This window comes from Cervus elaphus, chromosome 22 (assembly GCF_910594005.1).
Source record: "Cervus elaphus chromosome 22, mCerEla1.1, whole genome shotgun sequence".
NCBI lineage: Eukaryota > Metazoa > Chordata > Mammalia > Artiodactyla > Cervidae > Cervus > Cervus elaphus.
The window spans coordinates 14,323,785-14,347,208 of record NC_057836.1 but is presented as its reverse complement, the minus strand read 5'-3'; the positions used below and the strand labels follow the sequence as shown (position 1 = coordinate 14,347,208).

At 42.8% G+C, this 23,424-nt stretch overlaps 2 protein-coding genes across 6 annotated transcripts in view; one reads left to right on the top strand and one right to left on the bottom strand.

The window, feature by feature from the left end:
* Nucleotides 1–43: 43 nt before the first annotated feature.
* RAD51AP1 (RAD51 associated protein 1) lies at nt 44–17,505 on the bottom strand. Its single transcript, XM_043881450.1, has 9 exons — nt 17,286–17,505; nt 15,308–15,357; nt 13,462–13,603; nt 10,830–10,933; nt 9,404–9,490; nt 8,538–8,687; nt 6,049–6,207; nt 3,907–4,056; nt 44–1,243 (listed from the first exon to the last, which is right to left on the bottom strand). Exons 1-9 carry the CDS (start codon nt 17,300–17,302, stop codon nt 1,107–1,109), a joined length of 996 nt encoding a protein of 331 aa, XP_043737385.1. The 5' UTR covers nt 17,303–17,505; the 3' UTR covers nt 44–1,106.
* Nucleotides 17,486–23,424, top strand: part of C22H12orf4 (chromosome 22 C12orf4 homolog) — a 37,180-nt gene continuing 31,241 nt past the window's right edge. For 2 of the 5 annotated variants that reach the window (XM_043881443.1, XM_043881448.1), the window contains exons 1-3: nt 17,841–18,032; nt 20,228–20,426; nt 22,356–22,501. In XM_043881443.1, coding sequence (XP_043737378.1) covers nt 17,982–18,032; nt 20,228–20,426; nt 22,356–22,501 — 396 coding nt within the window. In that variant the 5' untranslated portion in view covers nt 17,841–17,981. The other 3 variants (XM_043881444.1, XM_043881446.1, XM_043881445.1) reach the window with 3 other exon arrangements.

The window sequence follows — 23,424 nt, the reverse complement described above, 5'->3', positions numbered from 1 at the left end:
TAAAATATATACCAGACAAGGAAAAATATACACAGCAGCAGTAGGCAAATGCTCAGTTTAATCATAAGTCTGAATTACTTATTTTCACATTAACATATTTCATAAACCAAGAACTAGGTATTATATACATTTTTAATGGTTAAAATTCAGAGAATTTTTATTAAAAAGTGATCAGGAGCTGGTTGAAATTTTCACTGTAAATAAAAAACATCTATTACTATTTTATTCACAGTGAACTTGTATCCAAGCTTCCTGAAGAGCTACGCTAATACAACAGGGGTGACAACTTTGACAGCCACCTGCTAAAACATGGGCTTCACATACAGTGATGACTTTAAGAAACAGCTCTTCCTCTTTCTATTTACAACAAAAAGAATAACTTTCTTTTTCTTTTGCAGAGCACTTATTTTATCATGAAATGTAGACAGAGACAGACGGATGCAATGGTATCAAGGGAAAGTGCGTATCAAAACTTTTCCACTTTTATCAAAGGTTTTGACAATGAAGGCTTCATGAAATGTCACGAAATTTTATTTGCTGTAAGATAACCATCTATTAATACTCCTAGGTAGGAGACATACACTATAGTACAGCAACTGTTTTAATGTGGAAAATAATTCTGAATTCTCATTATAAAAACATTTGGCTAAAGCATGAAACATCATGGTAATAAAACTGACAGTGTAGTTGTCAGTGTAGAAACATCCCTGGGAAAAGTGGGAATCTTCCTCTTTCGAGATAAACTCTGCACACGACGTTCAGGTACCATCAACTCGACAAAGGCAGGAAGCAGCATCCTGTTACTGGCAATGAGCAGCAAGTAACGTGGACCTCCTCCGTGTCACACTGACAGCAAGGTGATTATAGTGACCGCTTATATCCACTGAGGGAGGAGAATATGCTCCTTCAGAAGGAAAGGACATTCCAAGAGAATTCACATAAACAAAACTCTTGCTGAAGTCTCAGGCAGCTTTGCAGAGAACAGTCACAAAACAGGTAGAGGTAATTTATATGACATTGAAGGATTCCTTTATATTACAATTCCCTCCTCAAATATAAACCCACTTATACAAATGAGAGCTTCTTAATCAAATATCTTCCTGTGGCTACACGCAGCTACTGGTGGAGTTTGGATGCAGAGGTTTAACCCGTGCTAAGCGGGACAGGCCAAGGCGGAGGCTCTGACTCGGAGATTTCACGGCCACTCCTGCCAGGGGGCTACGGCTGCTGCTTCCGGACATGGCTGCAAGAAAACACGTCACCTGATGCTGAGCATGTCAGACACCCTTCACAAAGATCAGTCTATGAAACAGGAGAGGCCAGCAGAAGTACGTAAAGTTGCTCAGTTGCGTCCAACTCTTTACGACCCCATGGACTGTAGCCTACCAGGCACCTCCCATGGGACTTTCCAGGAAAGAGTACTGGAGTGCGTTGCCATTTCCTTCTCCTGCTATGTAGGTTCTATCAAGTTCGAGCAAAAGAGTGGGAAGTACTAGAGAGCAGAAAGTATGTCGGACAGCAAACATCCCCAGAGGCCAATGTAATGACACCACAACTTTAAATGTGAAAACTAAATAGGAAAGTTGGGAGCAAAGAACATTGATTGTAAAGGCATTAAAAAAATGTAATTATAATTTCTAAAATAGCAAATCTAATACATTTTTAAAAATTCTGTAACTTTTACAAATACTCCTTAAAGAGTCTATTTTTCAAACAGTAAATAACTTTGATAAGTACCATTTTTCTTTATTTACACATTTCATTTATGCTACCACACTAATGGAGCGATTATTTCCATAGAGTATTAAATTTCAGAATTTATCCACATATACGTTTGTAGTTGATACGGAGTATAACCATAAAAAGTACAACTGTGTATAATTTTTTCATACAAAGGTTTTATAAACATTTCCATGAGTCTAGCCATCTGATTTATCATTCTTAATTGCATGTATGCGTCATATATTGATAAAATTTCTACAACAAACTTTTGGGTTGTTTCTAATTTTTCACCACTTTTCTATAAATGGTTATAAAAAAACTGACAACTTATTACTTTTTCTTCTTTTGAATTCTTTGTAAGAATAAATTCCCAAAAGTAGCTCTGAAATCAAAAGACAAGTTTATTTTTATGGTTCCTGTTAAGCTGTCCTATAAAAGGATTACAAATATATAATAATTACACCTGCTACCCCACAACCCAGATGCACTGGTTGACAGTTTTATTATTTTCTAGCTTGAGAGGTATAAAATTGTATTTTATCATTTTATGTTTCCTTAATTACCACTGAGATTGCCACTCTTTTCATATTTGTTTCTGGTGGTATTTCTTGGGGGCAGCGGTACGTTTATGTCCTTGGCTCATTTTCCCACTGGAGCCTCACTGGTCTTCTCAAGTTTGTGTAAGACAGAAGACCAGCTGGCCATCTGAGAGTCAAATCCTGCTCCCAGATATATTGATTGGTTGACTTTTAAGTTCATTTTTACGAACTAGTAGATTTCCCACTGAAATGTGGATTCCTGGCTTCTCTTGAAAAGAGAAATACATGGCCCATCGTCCCAAGTGTGAACAGGCTAGGGGAGCAGGGCAGCGCGGCCTCCTTACAGAGGGCACGACGCCCGCTCACTCAAGCCTCTCCCGGCCCCGGTCCCTTGCGGCCAGCACCTGACCCGCCCCGCCTTCCACACAATGAGTCTGCAAGCACTCTGTGTTTTATGACGATGACTCTTCAGCCATCACTCCGTTATCCCTTATCTTTTGGCTTATGCTGCCTTCAAACTTCTGTAACTCATTATATCAATTCTTTAAAATTTCTTTTGTTGAGGAATCACTATTCTCAGAAGAAATAGACTTAAGAAGTACCCTTGAACTGAAACAGCATCATTATTTCAGTAAATAATCTTTCTCCTTTCCTTCTCCAGAAACTTTTTAAATCCTCCCTAAACTTAGAATTTTGAAACCAGTATACTTTAAAGATTATACAGTGCCTGCCACTGTGATGACGATGATGATGTGATAACCCATTTCAGATGATGAAATGAGGCCACAGAGAAATGAAGCGACCACAGAGTCTCAGGCCCACATCCATCTGTGAATAATCAGTCATCCTTAGGAGAGTGACCACTGTGGACCAGCCAAAGGACATCATGGAGAAGGAGGATTGGAAACCCCAGGAGACTTGGAATGACTCAGCAAAGGAGAGCAGACACGTGAAGAAAGCCATCCCAGAGGGAGGAAGCTGGACAGAAGTGCACACACAGGGTGCTGAAGGAACCAAGAACGCATCTTCCCCTCCTGGGCCGGATGCGGGGAAGTAGAGAGGGACTGGCAGGAAGTCACCACCAGTCTGGGTGTGAAATGAGCAGGGCCTGGACTAGGGTTTTAGGAATGTCAAGAAGCACGAAGGATCATGAGGCTGGGCTGTGGAGCAAGAGAAAACAAAGGGAAGCCAAGGTGTAACCACTGAAGGTCGAGTTTGCTAAATGCTGGAATTCCTGAGGTTTCTGCCACACTGCAGGGGTCAGCAGGTCTTGAGCAAAGAGATTTGTCAACAAACATTCATATGTATCAGGAATCTTAAATGCTGGTACTCTCTCACTGTAATTCTACTACTTGGAATTTATCCTAGGAAATAGCCAGGGATGTGCTCAGATTTCTAAAATAAAGGTATCTGTGCTAATTGCAACCTTATTTATCACCATGAAGAAATAATAAACAACTTGGATGCTCAAATATAAGGGAATAACAAGTGATGAATAAATGCCGCAATTAAAAACCTTAGTTTTGAAGACTGTGTAATAATATGAGGAAGTGCTCATTCGTAACATTTACAAGAAAAAAATAACTACCTGTGGCAATTTTCCAAGTCCCTGCCCTTGAGCAGTAAATAAACACACTATACATACCTGGTGGGACCCACTTAGGTCTCTTGCTTTCTGCTGCAGGACTGCGTATCTGTGACGGCATCTTACCGGCCTCTGAAGAGACAGAACCCTTTCTTGGTGAGGACCGAGATTGTGACTTGACGGCAGCTGGAGTGCAGTCTACTGAAGTCACTTGTTTGAAAATACACATAAAACAGGGGTCACAGAGCAAGAATGACATCTAGCATGCATGTGTGAAAATTATACAGTTCCATCAGCTTATAAAAATTACAGAAGCAGAATCGTAAATCCAGAAAACTCTCATTAATCAACATTTACAGAGGGCCTAGGAACAGCCATCCTTTCTGAGCACTTCTATGCTAGGAAGTATGGTAAGTATATCCTTTAACACTACCTTTAACCCTGAGGGCAGCTCCGATACAGAAATGACTCTCCCCACTGTCAGTTAAGGAAACAGAGAGATTAGACAGGCGGCCTGTAGTCTGAGAGCTAGTAGGCGTCTGAGCCGGAAGTGGAAACCACGTCTGAGTCCAGAGTCCACACTTGTTACTCACACAACAGTGTCCAGTCACGATGTGTCATGAGATACTGAATGTATCAGGCTCCCGGGTCTCAGAGTGTCCTATTCCCAGGGAATGTATGGTCCCCTCACTAGACTCCGGTAGAAACGGCAGAAAAATAAAGAGATATGTACACTGCAGTGTGGTAAGAGAGGTGACAGAACCTAGAGGTGGGCCTGGGGGAACTTACAAGCCGCGTGGATCTGTACGTTTAGAAGCATCTCACAAGAGCGGTGTAAAGGCAGAGCACCTAGGTGGCTCCGTGGTGGCCCAGGTGAGAGGGGATCGGGAACGAATCGGGAATGAATGAAGCGGGAGAAAGTGGGGAAAACAGCAGAGTGGAGAGTTTTCAGTCATTAGAAAGGAGGAGGGTGCTGGAGACACGGGAATAATCAGGACTCGCAAATTCCTGTCATGGACACACTGAGAAGGAACACAGAATGGGAGTGGGTTTGGGTTTGTTTTTGATGGAGGGAGAAGTAGGATACAAAGTCTCTTCGAGACACCTCAGCAGCATCTGAGTGCCCGTGGACGTGAACACCTTCACCACATGCTCCTCCTCCTGTTACCGTCTGCACTCCCGCGGTCAGCACTGCCCCTCAGGCTTCGCTGCCAGGACGGGGATGTCCGGTATTTTGTGTTGTCCAACACATTGGTAGCCACAAGCCACAGTCAGGTGGGCACTTGGAATGTGGCAGCAAAGCCAAGAAACTGACTTTCAAACTGTACCTAATTTTAATTATCTTAAATGTGATGGAACTACTTTGGCTAGTGGCTACTGTATTGGATACCTCAGCTCTTACAATTTTCTCTACCAAGGGAAAAATTACGGGACTCTATCAGTACTTAGTTCTCATTTCTCAGCAGTACTTGGCACCAGTACTCAGCACTGATCTGTTCAAGGGGAGGTGAGACAAAGGCCATCCTTAGCAATGGGGTCTGAACAATAGTTTCAAATACTATACATATATTAAACAACTAAGACGTAAAAACTCTATCAGTAAGAAAAACAAATCAGGTTTAAGGAAGTTATACTTTACAGTAATCTATTAATGTATCATGAACTCACAAACATCCCAACTTCTTTCACACAAGAAACAACTATTCCACGTTCAGGTTGTCACTAGTTTCAGAAGCTGTCTTGTAAAACTGGTTTCTTCTAACTAAATCCATTCTAAAGAAACCAAAGGGCCCTAAACACAGGCAGAAAGGTTCTCCCCTCCAAGACCGGTCATGTGCGACAGCAGCAAATGAGATGCGCCACCTCCCCGTTCAATCGCTTGGAGAAAATGTGTCTAATGGACGGATCCAGGCTCTGCATGGAGAAAATTGGGGCTAGTTCCAGCCATCGCTTAGCCGTGAGAATCCAACCCGTGGTCTGACCTCTGAGAGCCTCAGTTTTGTGGCTGTGAGATGCAGGGGACGGGAACTGCTCAGGGCCCCCTCGGCCTTCTGCCCGCCCCACCGCGGCCTGCCGTCCTCCCCGGGCTGTGACGAGAAAGGAACACCCCACAGGTTAGGGAGACTAAGGGCAGAGTGGGGAAGCACTCTAAGGAGAGCAGGCCCATGTCCGGCATGAAGGACGTGTGAGGGACTGGCTTACCCCCAGCACCACTCTTGGGTTTAGGCTTCTCCTTCTTTTCGGCTGGAGGTTTCGCCTTTACTTCTTTCCGTTTGGTTTCTTTAATTTTACTTTTTCTCACGGTGAAGCTTTCATCGTCTTCACTCCCACTAAAATCAGAGTCATCCTCAGAGTCTTCACCTGAAACAGATCACACCTCTGCTGGAAGATGCGGGGCTTCCGGGGCCCCAGCGTCACCTTCCACACACACATCCCCGTCCCCCCAGTGTCATGCCGTCTCCAGGGGCCGAACAAGGCACGGTGCGTGGGTGTGCATCCGGGCCCCTCACTTACGTGTCCTTGACCTCAGACAGGCCCCTGACATCACTGTGCCTCAGTTTCCCATGGATAAGATGGGGAGGACCCTACTGCCTCCACCACGGGGCTCTTGTGCAGACTGAGTTAATACAGGTAATAAACACACTTCCTAGGTGATGCTCTGCTCTGCCTACGGTGTCACTCGTGTCTGAGAGCACAGAACGTGTGGCTGCCTGGCTCCCGGTGGGGTCAGCGGATGCCTGGCTTGAATCCCCGTCGTAAAGATGCTCAATCAACCTCTCGCTGATGGCCTCTGCCTAAACCAACTATGTCATTATGATCTCAAACTGTGATGTCCTTATCTGTCATTCTTCCCACACTAACACAATTTTAAAAACAGATGATCAACCCACGTGGTCACATAACAGTTACCGGGTTATACAGAATTTACTATATAAGGCCAGCAGATTGCATGAAGGCTGCTATCAATATAAATAGCACCTGGCAAAATCAAGTAATTATTTCTGGAGTCCCAAGAGGATCTGGATTTGGGAAGGCAGGTGGTAGAGAAGCTTCTCTAGAATTTCAGAACAGAGTCCAGGAGGCATGGCTTCCTGTAAGCTCAACAGCCATGGCATTTTACGTATTCTCTTTTGGCTTGAGGGGACCGACTATAGGACAGGCTAGGACTCTATGTACATAAACTGGAGGGGCAGCGACAGGACACCCAGAATCCCAAGCATCAGCATCTCCTCCTGGGCAATCTAAAAACCTAGACACTGGGTTATGGATTTGGGAGAGCTTTATATGTCCTTAGGAGAAGCCTTGATTCTCTCCTTTTCACTTTTCTTTCCCTACTGAAGGTCACAAAAGGTGCTTTCTCTCATCTAGGGTGAGCCGATGCAGAGGGAAATTCTGAAAGGTCACTTAAAGAAGGGACCCTGCTCCAGATAATGCGGGCTGTCTGAGATGATTCCAGCAGCACATTCAAGTATAATAAACCATCAGCTGAGGGGATAGGAGAGGGAGCCATTCTCAGCTTAGGGCAGAAGAAAATAAACTGGCTGTACCGCTCCTTGAAGTACACCGATCAAGACAGGGAACACAGGTGTTCTTCCATGGTAGGTAAAGCAGGCTTGGACGGGGATCCAAAGGGGATTCTGGACCCACAGGACAGTGTGGACTTGTGCTCTCTTGGGGTGGGGGACTCAGAAGGAGTCAGGAGGCTGGGAGGAGGGAGACTGTGCATGAAGCATCCACAGCACAGGCTGGATGCTGGTCACCACCTCCCCCCGACAAGCTGCCCCCCCGGAGGCCAAAAGGATTGTTCTTGGGGCTGGACCACATGGCGTTTGATGGAAAGCACAGCCACACGGGGAGTTTGGGGGGGACTGTAACAATGCAGCGAGAAAAACCAAACCAGCTCTCAAAGAACTGAAAAAGAGACAGTCTTTTTGGTCCACAAGTGAGGCAAGAAGACAAAGGATACTTCTCGGAATCTATGAATTCTTAAGTATCTACTAGTACATAAACCATCAACACTTGACACCTCAGATCTTGGTTTTCTGTCTGTGTCCCCACCCTCAAAGGTAAGCTCTAGTGTCAAGAACACAGCATCCAAAATAGAAACCCAAATATGTGCTGAATAAATGTGGATGAACAACCCCAATATACACACATACAAACATATATATGTACCACATCTCCTTTATCCCTTCATCTACTGACGGGCCCTTAGGTTGCTTCCGTCTCGTGGCTATTGTAAATAACGCTGCAGTGAACACAGCGGGCATATATCTTTTCTCATCACTGTTCCTGTTTTCTTCAGATAAATACCTAGGAGTGGAACTGCTGGATTGTAAGGCAGTTCCATTTTTTTTTTTTTTTTTTTTGGGCAGTTCCATTTTTACTTCTTTGAGAAATCTTTAATGTCATTGAGCTCTTGTGTATGTACTTGCCTGTTCTGTGGTCTGTGGCCTTTCCATCAGTCAGAAGTGCTATTTCACCCCTAAATGCTACTCATTTTTCAAGGCACAGCTTAAAGTTCACCTCCGGATAAAGCTTTTCCACCAAAGGCATAGCTGAATTTAACTGTCCTGTGTTCCTCAAATTTGCACAGCCAACGCTCAGCAGTGTTCTGCATATAGCAGCAGTCTCCGGGAACTTCTGACTGACTCTCCATAGGGTGGAGCTTGAGTGAGGCCATAACCTACCAGTTGCAAAGTCTGGCTCAGAGTCATCAGCTCCATCGTCATCACTGTTTTCCAAGAGAATCTTCCTCTGCTGGACCACGGCTTGGGAGGCTGCCTTCCTTCTCTGTGGAGTGTCCTGAGAATCATCCTCCTCAGTGATTTTATCTAGATCTTCAGGACATTTAAAAAAAAAAAAAAAGAAAGTTTTTGTGCCAGGTAACATCTAAAGAGGGGCTTCCCAGGTGGTTCAGTGGTAAAGAATCCATGTGCCAATGCAGGAGACCTGGGTTTGATCCCTGGGTCAGGAAGATCCCCTGGAGAAGGGAATAGCTACCCACTCCAGTATTCTTGCCTGGAGAATCCCAGAGACGGAGGAGTCTGGTGGGGTGTAGTCCACAGGGTTGCAGAGTCAGACACATCTGAGCGACTAAACAACATCATCTAACGAACTGCAAAGCAGACTTCCGTTACACCTGCTTTTCTAAAAAATCTGCCCAGCTGCATCCTTCCTGTGCTTCCAGTAACAGACCACAGAGCCCAGTCTGGTCAATACAGTACATCAGTCTCCTGGCAGCAGTCTGAGTGAAGCATAAGTCCAAGACCCAAATTAAGAGTCTTTCCCCAAGAGTTTTCATGCTGAATTGGGAAGATGCAGCCCCTTTCTTCAGGGTTCAACTGCTGTCAACTAGAAGTCAGGGGCAGTCATGACCCCACACCAGGGAAGGAACCAGGTCTTCAGTGAAAGACTGAATACAGAAAGAGACGAAGAGGTAAAGAGAACCTTCACAAATGTGAAGACCTTGGTTCTAGTTTTAGTTCAAGAATTTAAGTAAGAGTTAGAAAAATGATGATGGAAAAAATAAATATTATTAGTATAAAAAACTTACCTAAATAATCACTGGCTACACTGCAGTTGGAGACATGAGGAGACTTACTCGGTGCTTCTGTTTCCCTCTTGCCGTGTTTGTCAAAGCCTGGATATCAGGGAGAAGGAACGTGCAGATGCACCCTAATCAACCAGGGGCTAGAAGCAGGAAGAGAAGCGCTAAAATCTGACAGCGTTTAGATACAGACACATGAACCAAACTCAAACTAGCACACTGATTTGACTTGGCAAAACTACTCTAAGATTACGACTTTCAGCTCTGAAATCACGCAAACTTTAATGGGACCTAAGTTCAAATTCAGGCTCTTAAATTAGCTACATACCAGGGGGAGGCTGCTTATCCTTTACAAGACTTAATTTCCTCATCCATAGGGAGACATAGAAACAGGGTAGGGATTAAATGAGGCTCCTGTGGGGAATTAGATGTTGGCTGAATGTGGAAACTACTTATTGTGGTGCCCAGCACATAGGAAACAGTTCATAAATGTTAACTATCATCCCTGTGTAGGCAGATCTGTGCTTTTACTAATGTAAATACTCTTCAATCATTATTATAACTTTAAAATGATCTAGAGTATTGATCCTAATGCTATGGAATACATGACTCTCAGAGAAGGAAATCCTGTTACACATGTCACAATCTTTTATAGGAAAGAGATTTTCATTTTCTCAATTTTAGGTGTAAGACAATTCTCTTAAGTTTCTTTGATAAAGGCCCCTCTAATCAAAACTATCTCATTGATTGTCAAACAGCAGGCACTATTGACTTAAACATCTTTACCCTTTAAATAAGGGAATGTGTTTAAAATAACCTCCAACAAAAAAGAAGTTAGGCCAAAGTAGTTTAATTCAGAAAGCATTTTAGCAACATGAATGTTTTTTCCAAGAATAATGATTTCTGCCTCTCCAGGATATCAATATTGCCATCTGCTTCCTAGTTGTCAGAAAAATCAAAGAAGAAAAATCTATAGAAAAAGTCAGCAGTCATAAACCTATTAAGTCTACTGAGCTTGCTCACCAAATTAGTACTTTTACCTTTCTGAGTAAATAAAAATTACCACCATTAGATGACGCTTAACTAATTGCAATTTGGAGAGAAAGGAAGTGGGCCGTTAGGATGTAGAGGTCAATTTATTAGACCAAGAAATTACATTTTCACTGAGTACGAAGACGAACTTTGGATCCAGGGTCACAGTCCATGTCCTCAAGTGGACCCTGAGTGTTGGGCAGAGAGATATTTGTGTGTGGAGGAGAGTTATGTGATGGAATAAGCAACTAATCCAGCAGTACCCTCTGCAAACTGCTCATTTTATAGTCCAAAGTATTAAAAGTACATCCTTCCCCCTGTACAAGCTCATCCAAAGAAATGATTACAAAAGGGGTAAGAAGGTTTCAAAGATAATTACAGAAGATAAAGTTACGCTTGCCTTGAGACTGCTCCACATCAATGGTGACGGCTGGAACCTCCTTCACCGACAAAGCCAGTGCGACCTCGAGGTCTCTCTGGTAGAGTTTGTCGTCCAAAGCCATCCTAAAACACACATAAATACTAATGAGCTTTTAAACTATCAGTCTCAACTAAACAGCAAACCTTGAGAGAGGTTAGCTGAGAGTTTCCAACCGCAGGAAGATGTTTTTACACAATGATCATTATCATAACGGACTTTAACATCCCACCTCCTGAAATTTAAGTGTCATGTTGGACCCAGCAGAACAGAATAGACAGGGGCAGTGGGTGACGGTGTCTACGTTATTGTGGCGTCTCTTCCTCACCACCAGCCCTGTCCATGTGCGAAGCACCTGCCCAAGTGAGAGCAGACGTGAGTGAAACATCATTTCTGCTTAGGAATCTTCCTTGACCTCAGCCACACCTCCTTAGGCAGCTATTACAGCTCCTATATTCAACTGAAATTACTCTCTCTCTCTCTCTCTCTATATATATATATATATATATTTTTTTTTTTTAAACATCTTCTCTGCCCAATCTGGATTCTGACAAGTATTTCAGTAAGCACTTACTCTGTGTGAGGAACTGCACTAGACAGGACACTAGAAGTGCCCTCAGAGTCTGCAGTTAATGAGGAAGTAGGAAAGAAAGTCCTGGAATAATTATCCCAGGTAAACAGATTATCATGCCTTCTGTTCAAGGTGATCAAGAGTGCTCCAGTGTTTAAGAAGGGAATGCAAAAAGACAGACAGAAAAGGTTACATAAAGGAGATGTTGAGATGCACCTCGAAGGATTTAGTATTTTTTAAAATAATAAGTTTTATTGAGATATGTCACGCAGTGTAAAATGCAGCCTTTGAAGCCTACAATTCAGCAGTTTTTAGTATATTCAGAGAGCTGTGACGCTACCACCACTATTAATTTCAGAACATTTTCAACATCCCAGAAAGAAACTGCATACCCACTAGCTGTCAGCCCCCATTCTCCCTCCACAGCATCTGGCAAGCGCTAATCTACGTGCTGTTTCCATGGACTTGTCTGTCCCAGGTTTTCCATGTTAATATTAATGGAATCACATAAAATGTGGCCTTTCGTGCTTGGCTTCTTTGGCTCACCATGATGTCCTCAAGGTCCGTCCATGTTGTGGCATGTATCAGGACTTCATTTATTTTCATTGCTGAATAAGGTTCCACTGTGTGGGTATACTGCATTTTATTTAACCAGTCATTAATCGACAGGCATTTGGATTACTTACATTTCACTTTTGGCTATTTTGATTAGTGCTCCTATGAATATCTGGGTACAGGTTTTTGTGTGGGCAGAATTATTTCTCTTGGGCATATACCTAGCTGGGTCGTATAATAACTCTACACTTTGGGACACTGCTACTCTGTTTTCCAATGAGGGTGCACCATTTTATATTCCCAGCAGCAATGCATGAGGGTTTCCATTTCTCCACAGCCTCCTCAACACTTGCTACTATCTGTCTTTCTGCTTCCAGCCATTCCTGAGGGTGTGACATATGATCTCACTGGGGTTTTGATTTGTATTTCCCTGACGGCTGCGGATGGTGAGCATCTTTTCATGTGTTTATTGGCCATTTGTATATATTCCTTAAAGAAATGTCTATTCAAGTCCTTGGCCCATTTCTAAATTGGGTCATGATCCTTTGTAGTGTTGGGTTGTAAGAGTTCCCTATATATTCTAGATGCAAGTCCCTAATGGATCATATGATTTGCAAATCTTTTTTCCCATCCATTGGTTTTTTTTAAACTATATTTTAAAGATAGTACAAGAAGCTCAAAAACAAAGAATCAAAAGTGAAGGGAATGACGTGGGGTAAGCTTCTCTGTGTTAAGCAAGTTTCCTCATACTACTGGAGCAGTGAAGCATCACACGTGCCACGTTCCACTTGTCAGAATCCCTCCTCAGCCGCCTCCTCTCCACACTGCAAGTCTGGGGCCTCTCAGGGATTCCTCCCCTCCATCTCCCCCACTGCCTCCAAGTACTACCTAATGGAACTCCAAGATTAGTTTGAAACTACAGGTCTTTCTCACTGCTGGACAAAACTCAGTAAGATAAAGTGAAAATATTTTTTATCTGTAGAGAAATACACGGTTTCACTTTTTTTTTTTCCTGGTTTTCCTGAGCTACCTACAGTTAACATCCAGCACCGTGAAAGTTTCAGGTGTGCGGCACAATGATGTGGCTCATATACATCATCAAATGATGACAAGTTTAGGGACCATCCATCATCTCATTGAGAAATGTGGCTTTGAAATTTATAAACTGTCCTGACAGACGTAACTTTAAACAAAGTAGCCTTTTAAGACCTGAGGAGTTCAGAGCCAGGTGTAAGGTCTCCTTGTAAGGGCAAGGTACACCTTGTAAACTTGGTGATTATGACTTAAATGGTTACTTCCTTATGCATTCATGAACCTAAAGCAGTTCAGAAAGCCAGAGGGGATTCGTGGTACATTCCTGTTCTCCTACGTGAATTAAATAAGACCTGTGATTCTGATCAAGTTCTAATTTAGACCAAGAGTTTGAATTTATCTCTTTTAGATTAACATATCTAATGTCATATATTCACTGTATGTCTTACCTCTCACCTTTTTTTAGGGGTTTTCTCTTGTAGTGGGATGTCTTTTTCCTGGAGATTCTTCACCTTAGGTTCTGGTTTTTCTAGTTTCAACTCCTTTTGTGTTGTTCTGGATTTCTTATTTAACGGTGCGGTTGCAGGAACAAAATCATCTATTTATGCAAGAATTAAAAATAAAAGAACATGTGAAATTGCTTTTCCTAAGGAAAACATAAGGTAAACTTACTTTCTTGGTAGTTGAGAGTCATTACTATGTGTGTTCAAGTTTTAAAGATAAGCAAACTGTTTGTTTTCCATAATCTAAAAAATATAGTTGGTATACTGTCTTTATTCTCACTCGAGCTTTTCACTTTGTTTTAGTGACTTTTTTAAAAAAAGAAAAAATCCATCTGTCAAAAACTAACTCCCTGAAAAACTACAAGGGCCACTAAGCTAGCATATGTAAGTGGCAAAGAAAAAAATGATTAGTTAAAAACCTCTAAAACCATTAGAAAAATCAATAAAATTCCCTGTATAATTTTATCATATTGACAAGTGGAAGAAAATTATTTTTATGGAAATTTCATAATGCAGCCAAATACTTTCTTTCAAAGACCCGTTCAGTACAGTTCAGTCACTCAGTCGTGTCTGACTCCTTGCAACCCCATGGACTGCAGCACACCAGGCTTCCCCGACCATCACCAACTCCCAGAGCTTGCTCCAACTCATGTCTATCAAGTTGGTGATGCCATCCAACCATCTCATCCTCATTACCTTTCCTAAAACAACAATCAAGCTAAATAAAGTAAGAAGCATCAGAACCTGGATGAAGAGAAAGTAGCTCCTACTTAGGACTTTACAGTAGCAGCCTTTACAGTGGTATCATCACCGTAAGAGCCCTCCTACGATCCCACCACAGTAACTTTATTTTTGGCAAAGGGATGTTGTTTTCCAGTCCATTCTGTTTGCATGGGTTTTTCTGTTCTACCATCCTCAGAACTGAGGTGGTTCTTCTGTTGACACTCAACGTAAAACCACTGCTCTAACTTTCAAACGCATACATGACGTGTATGCATACCTTCGAGGTACTCACAGTCTGATTCATGGACCTTCCCATTTATCGACAAGTGTTTTATGCTTCTCCACATAGAAATACAATAATCTGTGACTTTTCCCCCACCTCCACACCAGTTTCCAGAATACAACCAGCAGTTTATACCTATTTTGCAACAGACTGATGACAAGAGTAAAAAGCTAGAAAGTCATGTTCTATACCCTTCTCTCCCAAGTCTTAGACACATCTAAGACTGGGCTCCAGGCAAAAACAGATTCCTTCAAACCAAGGGATTACTTAACATTTGACTCCCAGAAAACTCCAGAAGTCTAAGCAAGAAACACAAAACTTACTTTGAAGTATAATGTAACCTAACACCATGTTTCTCAAAGTTCTTGACCAAAGTTTTCTTAAGAGCAAAGACAAGTACATATGTAACACAATAGGGTAAAGCTTAAGCTTGAACTTCCTTCAGGGGCTTGCTTTGCTCTATCATTAATGGGGATTTTACATTATATTCTGCAACACATATGCATCTCTGAAAGATAGGGGGAACCTGGATCTAGAGTAGTTTAGACCTGAAAAATCATTTCTCCTGGCCCTGTGTGGTTATGATTTATGCCAATAATAATTCTTGTCAGTGTAGTGATCAGCATAATTATCCTAAATGCTAAGAAAATTATTTCCCCAGACCTTCCTCATATACAGTTGCTACAACCATGTCTTAGCCATACACATACACACCCCACATACACATTATATCCTATAAACTAAGGAAATAAATTATCAAATCTTTAATGAAGAAATAAGATGCTCTACTTACCATCACTATCAGAATCCTCAAACTGGGAGTAATTGACTGGCTTCTTATGCCTGTGACCAAAACAGAAATTTTATTTATACAAATGTCAATTTCTCACCTCCATTTTTTAAGGCCATTAATACTCTTGAGTAAATAAAAATGTTTGGATTCCCTTAAGCACATATAAATTAAAAACATGATTTGCATTTTATGCAAAGATATAACATTGTTATACTTGATAAGGAAAAAAATTCAGATAATAAAGTAGGAATAATCAATATAATTAACACGAAGTTTATACACTGTTTAATTGCCATTGGGCATTTAGAAGTTCTTGTTGTATGTATTCTTTTGTTTTATATATGAATTCTGATGTATTAAATTACCAACTTCCTGATACTGAAAGCCATTTTCTTTTATCTCTTCCAATGTTAATTCATGCTCACTATGGTGCTGCTGCTGCTGCTGCTGCTAAGTCGCTTCAGTCATATCCGACTCTGTGTGACCCCATAGATGGCAGCCCACCAGGCTCCTCTGTCCCTGGGATTCTCCAGGCAAGAATGCTGGAGTGGGTTGCCATTGCCTTCTCCAATGCATGCATGTATGCTGTCACTTCAGTCGTGTCCAGCTCTGTGTGACCCTATGGACAGCAGCCCACCAGGCTCCGCCATCCACAGGATTCTCCAGACAAGAATACTGGAGTGGGTTGCCATTTCCTTCTCCATGGCTCACCATGCAATAGACATTTAAAACATGGTGAGTCTGAGAAACAGCCTCAGACATGGAAAACAAACTTTGGATTACCAAACGGGAAAGGTGGTGGGAGGGATAAATTAGGAGTTCGGGATTAGCACATACAAACTATTATATACAAAACAGATAGACAAAAAGTTTATACAACACAGGGAACTATATTCAATATCTTGTAACAAACCATAATGGAAAAGAATACATATGTGTATGTGTGTGTATACACAGATATGTTTTATATACATAAAACATATATATAAACTGAATCACTTTGCTGTACACCAGAGACACAAGATTATAGATAACTACACTTCAAAAAAGTTTTTAATGAAAATTAAAATAAGGTTTTCCTTCCTGTCACTCTCTCACACTGCCATGTTTATTTTCAGCCCCTTAGAATGCAATCTCCAGCACCTAAATATATGGATATATACCTAGTAAATACATACTTCCAGCGCAGAAGTAAGTATATTCGAAACCCTACTAAATGAATGGCTGACCCTAGGTCTCCATGGTGCTCGACTGAGGTAAAGTAGAGGAAGAATTTCCAACAGCACTTGGTGGAAAACACAGAGGATCTGGCGCCAGCTGGCTTAGATTTGCTTGTTACCCAGCAACTTACTAGCTGTATGATTCAGGCAAACTGACTTTCAGGTCCAGGTTTAAACTGATAAAATGAGAAGACCTAAACTTTCTATCTGAAAGAAGTATAGTGACCAACAAATGAATTAGCAGGCCATCTGATGCAAAGAACTGACTCATCTGAAAAGACCCTGATGCTGGGAAAGATTGAGGGCAGGAGGAGAAGGGGACGACAGAGGCTGATATGGTTGGATGGCATCACCGACTCAATGGACCTGAGTTTGAGTAAACTCTGGAGTTGGTGATGGGCAGGTAGGCCTGGCGCGATGCCGTCCATGGGGTCGCAAAGAGTCGGACACGACTGAGCCACTGAACTGAACTGAGGAGCTCAGTAAAATGCAAAGCGTAATCAGGTCTTAGTTGAACGGGGTGGGTAAAAGAAACAGCAGGAACGGTCAAGGACGCCCAAGAGAAGGAAACGGCTAGGTTGACAGGACCCTTCCTAGGAGCGGGAGCTCTCACTGGAGGCCAGAGTGTTTCCCTGTTCGTCCCACTATCGCCACCCTGGGTCCTCGGGCCCTTCTCTCCATCCCGTGCAGGTTAACGCGGCCTACAGCGTCTTCCTGACCTTCCTCTCCACCCTCGCCGGATTCCATGAGCTACTCACCTCGCAGGCCGCACCATGGTCCCCTCCGAGGCTGGAAACCTGCAGCTCTCAGGCTCTAGCAGGCAGCCGCCACGGCAGTTCCAATTCCCGCCCAAAATCAAACCCTGAGCGTTCCGCCTATCCTGCGGCTCGCCAATCCTCGCCAGCCATTCCGGCTGCCGCGCATGCGTTCTGAGAAGAGCGCGTTAGTTCACGCCCTCCCCAAGCACCGCCCTTCCGCTTCCGGTCTGCCAGAGCTGAGATTGTGTTTCGCCGCTTCAGTTTCGTAACGAGAGTTGTCTCTGCGCGGTCTCCAAAATGCACAATATTAGTATAAATACACCTTCCGACACGTTTTAAATGATTAAAAGTAGGTAGGATGGAACAAGGGAACATTTATACCGAGGAATTTTCCACGAGGTGCCAGGAAAGAGGAAAATGCTTGGAAGAATCTGCCGTAGCGGATCTTACGACTGTAAAAACAAGGCAGCAGTCAGCTGATGGGCCGAGGGCCAAGGCCGGTGGTCAGGACCCGTACTGCGGACAGCTGGGAACTCGGAACTAGAAGAGGTGAGCTCGTGACCGGAGCAAGGAAGCTCCCTCGGGCCGGAACCCTCGAGTCGGGGGCCTGGTCCCCTCACTCGGCTGGGACTTCTCGGCGCGACAGTCTGCCCTCCCTTCCCTGACTCAGCTCGCCTTTTCCCATCCCATTGTTGTATGGAAATCTTCCTTGATTTCAGCGCTCGGGAGGGTCCAAGTGGCTCTGTGGTAATCCGGGTGGCTTTTAATCCCTGGATGGGAAGGATCCCCTGGAGGAGGAAATGGCAACCCACTCCAGTATTCTTGCCTGGAGAATCCCATGGACAGAGGAGCTGGCCGGTTACCTTCCCTGGGCTTGCAAAGAGTGGAGCACGGCTGAGCACACCCAGGCACGCAGGCAGTAATAACAAACCGGGGAGAAATAACTAAAGTATCAGTTTTTTGAGACACAATTCTAAAGAGCTAATCAACTGAAACCAGAGCTATTGGTTTTGGTTTTCCTAGAATATTGACTGTAAACAAAATGAGACCATGAGCCCATATTCAATTAATTTTCAGTTCCCTGCAAAATGTTCCTTTACTGCCTCTGTCTGCCTCACGTGTACTTAGCAGCCTTTGATTTTTAAAAACTGATATGTTCTTATATAAAAGCTTCTTTCATTATTATTTTTACCAGCTTCCATTTACTGGTCATGTTTTGTTTACCAGATGCTTCGTATTTATTATTTGATTAAGCATGAAGACAGTCCTACAAGTTAAAAGGTTTCCTAGGGCATGTCTAGCCTGAGACATGGCCAAGGAAAGAGGAGCAGTAAGCATGCTCTGGGCAAAGGAAAAACATTCAGGAAGGTTGGAAGTCGAAAGAGAGGTTTGGTATTGAAAGAGGTTCAGTGTGGCTGAAAATAAAGTTTGTGAGTTTGTGTGTTGGAGAGGAGGGGGGTTCAGCTCCCCAAAGAAGAGTCTGGAGGTATAAGCAGGGGCGAAAAATTGTTAAGGAATTTGTACTGTATCCTAAAAGCAATGGAATATCAGAAGGATTTTAAGCAGATAATCAGCATGACCAGATATGCACTTGAAAAAGATTACTCTGACTTCAGTGTAGAGAATAGTGTGAAAACTGATTTGATTGGGGAATGCTTAGGAATCGGACTCCTGTTTGGGGGCTAATAAGGAAATCTTCAATTGAGGTATTCTTTCTGACTAGATTTTTTCTTTCCCAGCAGTTTCCCATTTTGCTTTGTGGTCTATCCTGTATATTTTCTCCCCATATAGAAATCTTTCCAGCACCATCTCCCTTCCCTCCACCCCTCAATCAGATCTTAGGTCCACAGTCTCTAAGGTCTTCAAGATGCCCCGACCCCTGATCTGTTTCTTTGACTTTGTATTCACCGACTATTTCATGAACTATATCTGGCTACCGTGCATCTCTTCCAAAGAGTCCTCTCTGTTCTCTGCATGATCCTTACCGATTTGTTAGAACTCTACCTAGGAATCTTGGCTTCCCAGGTGGTTCAGTGCTAAAGAATCCACCTGTAGTTCGATCAAGTTCAATCCCTGGGTCAGGAAGATCCCTTGCAGAAGGGATTGGCAACCCACTTCAATATTTTTGCTGGGAAAACCCCATGGACAGAGGAGCGTGGTGGGCTGTAGTCCATGGGGTTTCAGAGTCAGACATGACTAAGCGACTGAGCACAGTGCCTAGGAATGCTAAATGGGCAGTTTTTTTCATATATGATGTTGAAGAGAGACTTTTCATTAAAAAAGAAGCACTTTGTTTTCATCATGAAAACATCCCTACTTTTATGAAGGGATAAAAGTAGGGAAAAGTAATTAGCTGAGTGTCACACAAGTAAAATCTCTGAGTGGGGAGCCATCTTAGAAGTGGCTTTTTGTGAATCCATGGACTGTAGCACAGAGAAGGCAATGGCACCCCACTCCAGTACTCTTGCCTGGAAAATCCCATGGACAGAGGAGCCTGGTAGGCTGTAGTCCATGGGGTCACTAGGAGTCAGACACGACTGAGCGACTTCACTTTCACTTTTCACTTTCATGCACTGGAGAAGGAAATGGCAGCCCACTCCAGTGTTCTTGCCTGGAGAATCCCAGGGATGGGAGCCTGATGGGCTGCCGTCTATGGGGTCGCACAGAGTCGGACATGACTGACGTGACTTAGCAGCAACAGCAGCAGGTCTGTAGCCCACCAGGCTCCTCTGTCCATGGGATTCTCCAGGCAAGAATATTGGTGTGGATTGCCATTTCTTACTCCAGGGGATCTTCCTGACCCAGGGATTGAACCCAGGTCTCCTGCATTGCAGGTAGATTCTTTACCATCTGAGCTATAGGGAAGTCCAGAAGTGGCTTAGCAATAATGAAACATTGTAAGTTTTTTTGAACTTATAACTGGCTGAATTTTTTGTTGTTAGTTTTCTAGAATCCTGCTAAAGATGAAGAAAAACAGAGAAAGATTCTGCAACCGAGAGAGGGAATTTGTGTATAAATTCAAAGTTGGAAGTCAGTGCTTTGAACTGAGGGTACCCCTCAAATTTCCTGTTCAAGAGAATGCCAGTCATTTACATGGACGTCTGATGCTACTGCACAACTTACCATGCTTTATAGAAAAAGGTGAGGACTGATTTTTGGAAAATATCACTTTGTTATTTTCCTTTGGTCTCTGTCATTAGAAGTTTCGGGGTAGCATAAACCTGAGAAGCACTGGAAACAACCACAAAATGTGAAGCTTTCAAGAATAAAAAGGTTCCCCAGATCTTTCTTCTATGGGATTTTTTTTCCTGTATCTCTTGTAGTTGTTTATTAGGCATTTTAGTATAAAAATTAAACTTAATTACATATGATGAAAAATGACCGAGTCTGAATTAGAACTCCTAACCTCTTCATGTAGCTAGATGGATTCATAAGGCATGCTGGCTATCATTTGGTTATGTGCTCACTGTTTTGCCCTTTTAACAATCTGGTCCTCAGTTTCTGAGATGTCATGGAAGAGAAGGGGATACCTATCTTTCAATAATCTTTGCTCATCTAAATTAGTTCCATAGAGTCATCTTTATTATGCCATTTTAAAAGGTCTACATTCTGTCTACAGAGAAGGGAAAATGTTTTAATTGAGAATATGTTGGATCATAGAAGGTCAGAGATTCAAGGGAACGTGGAAACTTTTTAGCATAATCTCTTCGTACAAATAAGGAAACTGGTACCTAGAAAGGTTAAATAGTTTGCCCAAGGCAGTAGTTCTCGAAAATTGTTACCCAAGCAGCATCACTTGGGAACCTGTTTGAAGTGTGTATTCTTGGGCTCCACTGCATTCCGTTTGAATCAGAAACTCTAGGACTGGGATGCAGCGTCCATTCCAGTGAGCCCCCCAGGGAACTCTGACGCGTCCTAACAACTGAGACCCTCTGGTCCAGAGTTACATACGTTGTGTCAGAACCGAGACCAGAGCACGGGTATCCTGGTTTCTGTCCCAGTGCTCTTTAATCTTTTTTTTTTTTTTTTTAAGCAGCAAGTATGTATTATCTTGCTACCATTACTGTGGTTCAGGGATCCAAGTGCTGCAACTTAGATGGGTGCCTCTGGCTCAGGATTTCTCATGGGATTCCAGCCAAACTGTCAGTCTGGACTTCAGAGTCTCATCCGAAGGCTCTACTAGCACAAGATCATCTCCAAGGTTACTTGTGAGGCTGTTGTCAGGCCTTATCATGTGGGCCTCTTCATAGGACCACCTCCACATCTACAGCTGGTCTCCCCCAGGGCCAGCAACCTGAGAGAGGGAGGGAGCAAGGAAATGCCCAAGATGAAAGCCATGGTCTTCTTATATCCTCAAAGCAGTCTTTAAGTAGTGTCTCTGAAGTTGGAATTGTAGATCATCTGAAATAAATCAGTTTTAATATGCTGATCACTCAAGTTCTATTTTAGGTTCGAAGAATGTAACAATATACGGCCTTCCCATGTAGCTTAGTGGGTAACGAATCTGCCTGCAATGCAGGAAACACAGGAGATGCAGGTTCAATCCCTGGGTCAGGAAGATCCCCTGGAGAAGGGCATGGCAACCCACCCCAGTATTCTTGCCTGGAGAATCCCATGGACAGAGGAGCCTGGCGGGCTACAGTCCACGGGGGTCGCAAAGAGTCAGACACAACTGAAGCGACTAAGCACACACACACAACAATGTATATCCTTGAAAGTTATATAGGAAACTCATTTAAATACAGGAAGCTTCATATCCTCTATCTGTAGAAGGTCTTTATGTGCTCTTCTCTACTCATTTTCAGATGAAGACTTAAGAGATTAATGTTTTTAATTGGTATCAGGGTTATATTACATAAGAGTTAAGAATTTTGACCATTCAGTAACCTGTGGTTATAAAGAAAAATTAAGTGTGAAATTAGTTGAATGATCCCCTAAGCTGAATTTATCTTAGTTAGACATGCTCTTAAGGGTATAAGCTTGACAGGAGTTTTACACTGAAATACTTAGCCAGGTAAAATGTTCCCAATTTATGTCTGCCGATGATGGTATTTGTTATCGCTGTTACAGACTTAAAAGAAGCTCTGAGCCAGTTTATCGAAGAAGAATCCCTCAGAGATTATGACAGGGAGGCCGAAGCCGCCCTGGAAGCTGTGAAGTCAGGTGAAGTCGATCTGCATCATCTGGCAAGCACATGGGCCAAAGCTTATGCCGAGGTATGAAAATAGATGAGATTGTAAATTTCAAGGATATTCTGAACTCTGATGTGGTTTTTTTTTTCCTTTACAGTTTTATTGAGATGTTGGGAATGTAGTTGGCATATGACACTGCATGGGTTTAAGGTACAGCATGATGATTTGACATACATACATCACAGAATGTTTATCACAACAAGTTTACTGAACACCCATCATCTCATACAGACGCAGAGTTAAAGAAACAGAAAGTAAAATGTTTTCTCCTGTGCTGAGGACGCTCAGGATTTGTTCTCTTAACTTTCATGTGTAGCATACAGCAGTGTTCATTATGTTTATCACATCGCACATTACATGCCTAGTACTTCCTGTAACTGGAAGCTTGTGTCTTTTGACTGCCTTCATCCCATTTCCGCTTCCTCCATCCCCAGCCTGGAGTAACCACACATGTTTGTTTCTGAAGCAGGATGATGAGGGCATTTAAATTGCCAAGGTAGTACTGGAACAGCTGTAGAACCCTTTGTTCTCTGTGTACAGAGATTTATTCCATAATTTGCAACCTGTATTGGTGCTCATGTGCTTCCTTCTTGTTATCAAGGTGAGCACAGAGGACACGGTGCTTCATGTAATACTCCTGTAAAATGAGATGCTACTTTTGTATTTCTACCCAGCATAGGGTTGCCAGATTTAGTCATTAAAAATACAGGCCACCCATTTAACTTAGAATTTCAGGGACTTCCCTGGTGGTCCAGTGATTAAGAATCTGTGCTTCCAATGCAGGGGATTGTTGGTTCGATCCCTGGTTGGGGAACTAAGATCCCACATGCCATGTGGTGTGGCCCTACATAAATAGATAAACTAGAATTTCAGATAAACAATGAATTTTTTCGTATGAGTATATCCCACATATACATGGAGCATGCTTATGTTAAAAAATTATTCAT

Bases quoted from the DNA above. Each gene is read 5' to 3' on its own strand.
- RAD51AP1 (XM_043881450.1), bottom strand. The intron at 9,491-10,829 runs GCAAGCGTAACT...CCTGATATCCAG, and splicing joins TGATGTGGAGCAGTCTCAAG to GCTTTGACAAACACGGCAAG. The intron at 6,208-8,537 runs GTAGGTTATGGC...GATCTGTTTCAG, and splicing joins TGAGCCAGACTTTGCAACTG to GTGAAGACTCTGAGGATGAC.